The sequence below is a fragment of the Camelus bactrianus genome, chromosome X (genome assembly GCF_048773025.1).
Source record: "Camelus bactrianus isolate YW-2024 breed Bactrian camel chromosome X, ASM4877302v1, whole genome shotgun sequence".
NCBI classification, from domain to species: Eukaryota; Metazoa; Chordata; class Mammalia; order Artiodactyla; family Camelidae; genus Camelus; species Camelus bactrianus.
The window spans coordinates 27,116,168-27,126,744 of NC_133575.1; the positions used below are offsets into that span (position 1 = coordinate 27,116,168).

At 39.4% G+C, this 10,577-nt stretch overlaps 1 protein-coding gene across 1 annotated transcript in view; it reads right to left on the bottom strand.

The window, feature by feature from the left end:
* The window catches only part of TMEM47 (transmembrane protein 47), a 28,175-nt gene extending 17,855 nt beyond the window's left edge, over positions 1-10,320 (bottom strand). The window contains exon 1 of the mRNA XM_074358722.1: positions 9,950-10,320. Within this exon, the coding sequence (XP_074214823.1) occupies positions 9,950-10,175 (226 nt within the window). The 5' untranslated portion in view covers positions 10,176-10,320. The remainder of the gene's footprint in view (positions 1-9,949) is intronic.
* Between the last annotated feature and the right edge of the window lie 257 nt (positions 10,321-10,577).

The following is a 10,577-nucleotide window of genomic DNA, read 5'->3' on the forward strand; positions in this document are numbered from 1 at the left end:
ATTTACCTCTGTAGGTATTGTTTATATGCTGAGATTGGGTCTACTGTATCTAATCCCCGAGCACTCAATTGTCATTTTTTTCTAGGAAACTGATATAATTAAAAATCAATGAAGAAACAGATTTTTAACCTTATAAATTCAACTCCCACAACTAAGGTGGGTAGTACTTCCCTAAGTGTATTCTAATGTTTTAATGCATGGTTCTCAGTTTTCCTATAATTTTCATCACAAATTAAAATACTGATTTTAATAACTTACTCAAATATTCAAATTTGCCAGACAGGCACTTACATTTTCACCTGTGAATTGTCCAAAAGAATAGTGAATTTTCCAAAAGAATATTGTATTAACCAAATTGATTCCCATAACTGTAATCAAATCATTCACTCTTCAACCTAGAAGAGTGATCTTTCCCATCATATTGACACTAACCTGCAAGCCGTCCCCAAGTTCTCCCTATTCACCCCCACGAACTGGAGGATTTCCCTCATTCCCAACAAACATTCCATTCTTCTAAATGCCTTTATTCATTTGTAGGACACATTTATAGCAAAACCTTTAAGTTTATTTTAGTTATATTGGTAAGAACTCAGAGAACTCTGCATTGCCAATTCCACTTTATCATCAGAAAGTGGAAATAGTGGAATGGTTTATTATTCAAGGAAAAAAAGCCATTACAGAATAACTTTTCAAACCCATATTTCCTAAGATATCCATCTCTTCACCAAAGACCCTGTCTTTTTCACCACTAGTTCACTTTGCCAGAAATTATGGCATTTCATTATTTTCATCAGATGTAATTTAAGAATTTCTTTTGAAATTAATGCTACATACTTCTGAGTTTGGAGAGTAGGGCTATAGCCTCACCTATGAAGAATGAACCAAAACGATGCTGTTATTCTGTATAAAAGGAAGGAAACTATAGACTAACAGCCGAAATATTTCCAGAGGTATCAAATGATATACTTAACTTTTTAAAGTTAGTCTGCATGTGGCAAATGAAGTGGAAAACAGGAACCATTACTAAGGGAGTTTAAACTTTGTTTTCTTGGCTAAGTTGCATCGTGACCTAAATCCATCAGCATTGCAGGAATTTTATACTATTCTGTGAGATGTAAACAGAAATAAAGGCAGCCAAAAGAAGAATCCAGATTCTAATTTCAGTAATTAAAATGACCACCTCTTTTTTCAAACAACTAATATCCAAACTAACATTCTTCACTTGTAAACAAATATTTATGGCAAACAACTATGTGTCTTTTCTAAAGTGACAAGCAGTATAGACACTGTGTGCTTGTGCTACACAAAGTCAAGTGGAATATCAGAGAAGCACCTACTTTAAAATCCAGGTTAATCAAGTAGGCAACAATACAACTTAGGGTCCTACTTGTTAGGCCCATTCATAGATTAAAAAAAAAAGTGTGCCAACCTGATTTTAAGCACATAAATGACCCTAGGTAACCATCCAAATACATAATGCAACAACTCTAATGACCAAAGTGCAGATCAATTTTACCAAACTTTTGGAAAATTCTGGTGGTCCCAAAGTGCCAAGCAGGTTACAAATTTTCAATCCACGACAATTTTGTTTGCACCCTTGGACTTGTTTAATGTCGGTTTAGAAGAAGACTATATATTCTTTTTTCTTTACAAATAAAGGGTCACTTTAGCCGTGTCACAGAATTCTATCATAGAAAATTTGGTGGAAATTTAATTTATCATCTAAATACCATAACATACGGTGTTTTTTTCCCCCAAATAAAACCACTGTACACAAGGCTTAGCAAAAGCCCTGCTATTAAAGCATGTTTTAGTATTTAGACAAAAAAAGAAAGACATCATCATCCCTAATGACTGCTGTTTCTTATCAAGTACTATAATAAAAAGCTTTTGCTAGCATTTGATGGTAACTAATATTATCTAATGGGTACTGTTATTTCTCAATACTAACTTCTAATCGTATTTCTGTAAACTTGTGATGAGTTTGTTACATTGAACTTTGTTCCCTTTCCACTCTTTGGTAAAAAAAGGTAAGATTACAATTTGGAAAACTTGATTATTTGGAAAAAACAGTAAGAATAAAACCCATGCCAGGACTAGGAGTGGGTGATCTGCCTCTAAGCAACTAAAAAGTTTTTGTGATGGGTTTAGGGTAGCTAAAAATAATCAGAGTAGATGGAAGACAGCCAACCAGTCACCTACGATCATTATTAAGACACCCCTAGTAAATATGGAAGGATAAATTTGGCAAGCTAGTGCCCCTACCAGTTCCCTGTTAGGAAGCTTCATTAGATGACAGCCCTTCTTCTATCCTCCTGCGGAAGTTGAATATGTATTTCCTCCTGTATAGCACTTCATACATACATATTATTTCATTAATTTGTTTAAGAGAAACCGTTTGTTTCATTCATCACCTTGCTCTCACCACCAGACTGACTGGCTGACTTTGTACCAGGACAGTGCCTATTCCCTGCTAGGAAATCAATGAATATGTTTAAATGAAGTTAACTTCTTGGATAAGAAAAGATAGGAGAGAGGGGAGAGGTCATTTCTATCTCTCTTTAAGCCACCTATTGGTGCAAGGAATAGACTCCAGGTTGCATTCACAAAGCACTAATCGTTATGATGAACATTTGGTTTAGGGACCCTAAAACATAACAGAAATAAAACTCCCTTTGATGGAAATTTAAGATCTTTTGTGGGTGTGCCTTTTAATGCATAGAGAATATGTGACTTGGGGTCCCAACTTCTATTGTTTAACATCTTTTTGCCTAATACATATATACTTTGAAAGGACAGAATCAGTATTAGTGACATTATCTTGAAACATGGCTCATTAAACTATCACTTTTAATCTCACAACTGTTAATAAGCTGGTAGAGACAAAAATGGTCTAGATTTTTTTTTTCCTGGTTCTCTGGGAAACAAAGGTGCTTCATTTTTGTAGGGTTTATTGTTGTGTTTTATTTTTTAATAGTAGTTTTCAGTGCCAAAGGCAAGACTACAATAGAACAGGAAATTGATGGTCTACTAATGTCTCAAAATCCCAAACAAATATAGGAGCAAAAAAGGGTAAGGAAAGGTGTCCTTGTCTATTTTTCAGTACTTTGAAGACTGATATGATTTAACTGTCCATGCCTTTGACATGTGAGGATGAAATTCTGCTTAAGGAAAAATCAGTCTCTTGATAAATAAGTGTATTTTTTTTTAAATAAAGCCAGAATGCAGTAATAAGTTAATAGGAAAAATCAGTCTCTTGATAAGTAAATTTAATTTTTTGAAAAATAAAGCCAGAATGCAGTAATAAGTTGACCTAATGAAATTTATATGCATATTTAGCATCAAATTAAGAAACTTACATGCTGGCTTTCACAGACTTTTGGAATTGTTTTTCAACTTAAAATTAAGCAGTTGTTTTAAAGTACCCTATCATGGAGCCACTTAAAGAAAAAGAAGTTTTTCTTGATTATTAACGACTAGCTATGGTAACAATGTAAAATTTGATGATAAACATCTAAAACTTAACAGACTTAACAACATATATAAGTCTATTTCAAGATTCTTTAAATTCTAAGAAAAATGAAATCTTGGATGATAAGTAATCTCATAAAAAGTAGACATCTATTTCACATGTAGTCCTTAACTTCTTCAATTAATGTTCCATACCAGAGAGTATTTCAACAGTCTCCGAAGCACCAAGAGATAGTTATCTGCAATATTATAGGAAATTTTGAAAAACCACCCTGCAAAAATACTACAGCTGAATACAGTGTATTGAGTCTTTAATATTGTGTCTTGCCTTATTTTTCTTATCCATGCAATGAATTTAATTGGGCAGGATTACTTTAAAAATCTTTTCTACTCTAAATGTACTACAATTCTGTGATTCAATATGTGGGCAATTATCAGGAGAAAAATCATGTTATTAAAATAAGGAAAAAACAAACAAACAAAAAAACCTCTAACCCTAAAACCTTTCTAGCACTACAAAACTTGGCTCCTGTCTGGAATTTTAACATTTTCATGTTCATATACAAATCACCTTGTCGGACTCATATGAAACTTTCTTAAAAAGGCTAAAATTTTAGCATGCAAAATGAAGTAGCAAATTAGAGTCCAGATTCTCAATCAGTTTGATCCTTGATCATGTGAGACTATAAACCAAAAATGACCTAAGGTTATATATAAAGAGGGAGAAAGAAAAATGTTTTCTATTTGTAGACAGGTTAGGTTCTTGAGTTCACTTGATTCCAAATCTAGAGTAACCCCATACAAGCGACCAATCATTAAAGTTATGTGTTGGTTGAGGGCAGTTTTTTCCCTAGCCAAACATTATTTAAATAACTGATTCAAAGTTCTTAAAGAAAGAAGATATGTAGTTGTCTTTGTTCTTTGGAGGCAATAAAGAATGCAGATTTGCAGCTAGACTCCAGTGTCAGAGCAGACTATTTACTGCAAATGTGGCCCAACAGCATCTCCTATTCTACATGCTCTTTGACAAGTTACCTTACCACAGCTCCATCAAGAAGTAGAACCCAATTCTCCTCTCCTGGAATCTGGGCTGGCCATATATAGCTCCTCTGTGTTTTCCCAGGCTGGTTCCAACAGAGCCTAGTTCTCTTTGGACCCTCGCTCTAGGGAAAACCACTCATCCTGTAAGATGTGCAACTACCCTGAGACCACCATGCTAGAAAGGCTAGTCCAAGCTGAGTCCAGCTTCCCAGCCATTCCCACCAATGTGCTAAATCCCGTGAAACCATTTGGAAGGGGATCCTGCAGTTTCAGGTGTTCCAGTTCCCAGCCATTCATATCACACTCAGCTATGGCTCCAGATATCCTGGAACAGAGACAAGCCACCCTCATTATCCCTATCGGAATTCCTGACCCACAAAAGTCACACACATAATAAAATAATTATTTGACACCACTAACTTTTGAGGTGATTAGTTTTCCAGCATTAGTAAATGGAACACTCTTGGGAAAAAATGTCTCTACCACTGATTGAAAATTTGGTACACTTACAAAGATCCGGGGTCTCTTCAATAATATATAGAGATAACATTAGCTACCTTGCAAGTTTATTTGACACTGGGAATAACTGAGATGTCTGGCATGTAATAGTACTGAATAAAAGGTAGCTATTAGATAATAATTTTGTGATCATTATCTACCAAGAGCACTGTTAAATGCTGGATAATGCATATTAAAATTTAAATTTGAAACTAAAAATACTCTATTATTCTGTGCAAAGAATGTTTACCACTTAAGGAGGAAAAAGTCCTTAATTACTGAAAAAAACATCATTTTGGGTTTGTTTCTCTAAATATATAATAAGCAAGGACTGCAACCCTAATGAGCAGGTGTGTTCATATATTTCATCTTCATGACAAACCACTTGAAGATGTTAAGCAAATTGTATGAGGTCACATGATTGGTAAGTGGCCAAATTCTGGGCAGTTTGAATCCAAAGCCTCATATATTCGTCACTCTACTACTCTGCCCTCCTACTGGGTTATGTCATAATTTAGCATAGTTCATATAGAAGTTTACTGCGGTATTTAGGTAGTGTGTTCCAGGACTTATTTTGGAGCACCTGCAGTCTTTTTCACTAATATACCTAGTAGCACTCCATGGTTTCCCTAAGTGGGCATACTATTAAAGAGAAACTTGAAAGTGATTCTTAAAATGTATTCCTGACAGCAGGCAAAAATCTGTTGCTTGAAATATGCTTTTGTTTGTTTTGGTTTTGTTTTGAAATGTTTTATGAAAGGCCAGGCCTCTCACACACCCATCAAATCTCTTAGCTGACAAAGATTGATCTAAATGACTCCCTGGAGATTACAATCATTCTATAAATGTGAGCAAAAGAAGAATTATATCTGCCCACAAATTAAAATGTCCTTTGTAAAAGTCAATCTGGGGAACTTGAAAATCTTAAGAGATATTAAAATAAAATCAACATGAAGATCTTGAAATATTATATGAGGTTTTCTCTGGTTTATTAATCAAGAAAGTTTTGGTGTTAAGTGCCACTCTTTGACTAATTTTCCACCAGTCTACCCTGTGTAGAATAAAAACAAAATTCCATTTGTTCTCCTTATTTTCTTTTTAAGGAAGCCAGAAAAGAGTACAACTGTTGTGACCTCCAGGCTTGCTGAGCTATTTGTAAACATGCATCAATATCAACTCATTTCAAGCAACAAGCTGAACCTTTCCTGGAGCGAATCACATTGTGAAGTTTCCCAGTGAAATTCTATTTCCCAATTAAGGTATGAATTCAAAATATGCACTGATGATACACATCTGAACTCAGAATCACTGTAATCTCAGATATAGTAAGATTTGCAGGTGTTTAGGCATTTCTGTTTATCTTAAACTACCACCTAAGACAGGTTTTCTTATAATGCCTTTCAAAGTGGATTCTTAATACCACAGTTTTTTAAAAATGAGCTACATACAAAGCACTCTTAAAAGAACCTCCTGTCAACTGAAAATAATAATATTCACCTGTTATTAGCATAGTGCACTGCCATTTCAAAACTGCCAGTGACTCATGTTACAAATGCAGCTATTTTTAGGACAGAGCAGGAATGATGTTAACAATATTCCTTGAAAAAGGCACTATTGGATCAAATATTTTGTGGATGGAAAGATGGGTAAATTCCACTTGTTATATCCCAAAACTACTTTCAGTAAATTGTGTTCATTTGGCAATCTGCACATTCCTCTATTTTGCTTAGTCAATAAAGAACACAGACATCAAAGAAGGAATCTGCTTTATATGAAATAGCTTTGCATTTATAAATCTTAAAAGAAGAAATGTAAAATCACCCTAAAGGTTGTACAGCACGTTTGACATCGAGTTTAGGGTGTCAGCATTCTGTACATACTTGAGTAATCCTATTTGCACTATGATTCTCTTGTAATTGCTATGGCTGTGAAACCCTAATAATTATATTGTAGAAAAAGAGTTATCAAAACTAAATGTGACTAAGCAAAAGTCTAAAACATTACTATCATTTAAAAAATAATATTTAAGATTTATTAAAAGGCTGCCAAAATCAGTAGTGGGGAAAACTATCCTTAGAAATTCTGTGGCCAGCAGCCATGTGAGTACTACGTATTCTAAACTTCCTAACAAGAATTTTTTTTGTTTGTTTCCACCGCAAATGACAGTCAATTAGCCACTTTTTCATTTGTCTTTTGGGGAAATTTATAGTTTAAAGATGAATGCCTGGAAAGTCCCCCATACACTGAATTGGGACACCAGAGAAAGGCATTCCAGTTGACTGACACCCGGATTACTGGTTCGTACTAGAAGTGCTGACGCAACCTTCAATACACCAGGACACAAAAGGCATGGTTCTGCTTTTGCTTAAAACCATAAAACAGGTTATAAGCAGCATATTTGGTATCAAAATTAAAATGCAGCTTTAAAATGACGGCTGAGGGGGAAGTTTCCGTAGGAACTGGGCCTAAGTAGGACATATTGTCGTCAGTAGAAACATTCCTGAAATTTCCCTTCTGTAAATACAAGCTCGCCTCTTCATGGCAGTTTTAATTCTAATTAAGACAAAGGTTTTTAATTAAGCCCTGAAGATGCTGGTAAAGGGCCTTCAGTAAAACTGTCCTTGCTGGTTCCTCCCGAAGTAATTCATTTTGAGAGACAATGAAGTGCATCTCTTAAAATCTTCAGAGAAGACATTTCCCTCCCTGCTTTCTGCTATTAACACAGCAAACAGGCTGAGAAAAGCTGCCTGCTCCTTTCATTTAAGCTTCCCCCCTTGTTTCAAAACACTGGTGGACTGAAGCTTCAAGCCCACGGAACACTGTAAGAAAACAGATTTTGTAAAGTGGGGAGATGGAGCAATTTTCCATATGTTGTTTCCTTTCCTTCGGCACCCTCCCCACCCACCACCTTGGAGAGGAAAAATGAGCTGATACTACATAAATAAAGTCAAGAACTAGTTTCAGATAGCCTCCACCACCCCCACTTCTTCCAAAGTATACTTTTTCTAGGATGAAAACTATTTTATTTTCAGGAACCCAGAAAGAAATACATGCTGGGGTATGAGTTTCAGCAAGAGGGTAAATAACGGTTTTAGAGGAAAAAAAAATCAGCAACTGTACCAGCATCGATTTTTTACTTTGCAGGGTCCTATTATCAATACATTTGCATTAAGTTCATGTCTCCTCCCTATTTCCTGGCTTAGAGAGGAAAAAAAGCTGAGATAAATGGGTATGGAGGCAATTAAGGAAAGATTAGCAAACACTGCATATGCTCAACAAACCGGAGCTGGCTTCTCCCCATTCCCCACATTCCTGGCCAAGAGAAAAGGATACGGGCCTGAAAAGAAAATGGGAGTTGAAGCTGGTTTCTCTAACCTATCTGAAAAGTCTTTATGCAATCGGGGGCTATTATTTCAGGAGACAGTGAGAAAGGGGCAAAAGATTCACGTTGCTAAGGAGACGTGCTGAAGCTGGCATTCCTACATAAATTTCCATTCCTATTGGAGAGGGGAAAGAAAAGATATTTTCTCCAAAGTTTATTTGGATCCCCTGGTTACTGAAGAAAGGCATTTTTACCAATTTATTTTATCTTTAGTTGTAAACAACCAACCCTGAAAGAAAAGACCTAAATGTTGACCTCCCGCAGCCAACCAGTCCCTTCCACAGTGAATTAAGCAACAAAGACGAAACCCTTCAATGGGAATTTTGAGGTACCATCAAAGAAAAAGCCTTCTGTAAACAGACAATCAAATTTATGGAAAAAACTAAACCAAGTGAACTAATTTCTCTTATAACAAGAAACCCAAGACAAAAGTAAATCGGATTTTTGTGGCTTTTTGTGCTATTTCAACTTTCTTGGAACTTGAAACGTTTCCAGTAAAGCTTTATAAATAGTCCCCGAGAAGACATGAAACTGTCAGAAAGGAATTTAATGAGTTTCTCAGGGGTGCGTGTGTAACTGTAAAATCAGGCCAGGTCCTCTCCCTTTTATTCCCCTTTCTCTGCACTGACACCAGCAGATGAAGAATCAAGATTAGCGAGGAAAAGGGTTTGCAGCAAGAAATAGGAAGTTGGCAGCTTTCTTCTAAGGGCATAACTGGGGCGCAGGAAGAGGCAACTGGGGGTCAAGGAGAGTAAAGCAGTAAAGTACCCCCCCCCCAACTATCTTCTTCTCCATCCCCTACCCAGTCCATTTGCCACTTCCAGTGCTGGCTGAATAAACCATAACTTTCCCTGCATCTGTGAATAGCTGACGGAGAAGAGAAAGAAAGGTCTGGAGGACAGAAGAAGCATTTGGAGGGGGAAAGAAGGAAGAGCAACTAGCAATCAAGGACAGTGTCACCAAAAAAGGAAAGGAAATTAAAGCCTGTCCCTCTCCCAACTCTCCACATCCCTCAAAAATTTAAGGAACTAAAATCCAAACCGAAACTCACTGGGGGAAAACCCAGATAAAGTGGAGTAGAACAGGCAGAAACGTGGACAGTAAGAGGAAAACTCAGGCAAATTCCTCCTTGAGAGAGGAGGAAGAAGAGTGGGGAAGGCAGAGAGAACCCGCAGCATCCTAGTAGAGTTGGGGCGTTTTTGCTTGTGCCTTTTTTTTTTTTTTAACGGGGTGTGGAAGGCGTATTTTCAACACAGCCACATGGTTCTCGCCTTAAATGATAACAATTACCCAAAATAGCAGACGTGTTACTCCAGAGCCCGAGGAATGGCCACGGGAGGAGAGGGCGTGGGACATCACACTGGGTTTGGAGACTGGACCTGGGAGAGGAGAGGGGTGGACAATAGGGAGGTGGCCCGAGCCCGAGGGTCCGCGAAGGGCCAGGATGGAGAGGGGCGGACGAGGGTGGGGGACACAAGGTGTAGGGAATAGGCGGTGGCTGTCCAGGCAGCGGGACGCGGGGCGGTACGCAGGGGTCGCGGAGCGCCGGGCCCTCACCGCTGCTGAGCGTGGACTCGCAGTGCCAGATGTCCAAGCTGGCGGGTTTCCGGCAGGACTCCCACAGGGACAGGTAGTACTGATGGTCGGCCGTGACCCAGGCGGGACTCAGCACGGCCCCCAGGTCCAGACACAGCGCCAGGAAGATGCACACCAGCCCGACCAGCTTCAGCGGGGTCAGCACCGACACGCGCACCTCCTCCATGCCGCTGCCCGCCGAAGCCATGCCCCGGGCGTCGCAGCCGGCCGGCCCCACCGGAGGGCAGGACACCAGGCAGGTCCGGAGAGCCGGGAGCCGGACTTTTCTCGGAGGGCAGCAGCCGAGGCGCCGCGCGCGGGTACTCGTTCCTTCGGGGCTCTGCGCGCTTCCCTCTGCGCCGAGAAGGTGGGTCTGCTGGGCAGCCGACCGGGAAGAGGTCGTGGGCAGCCGCAGCGACTCTGATCCCGCCACGGACCTTCGCCGCCAGCCCCGCGCCGCGCTCTGCCCGCGCCCGCTCCGCCCTAGCGCGGCCTGTCTCGCTCCGCCCCGGCTCCTCCCCGGCTGCGGGAGGCGGTGCCGGGCGGGGAGGGGCAGCGGTCCGCACCCGGGCGGCGTCAGGCTCCCGCCCCCGGCTCCCGGCGCGAGAAG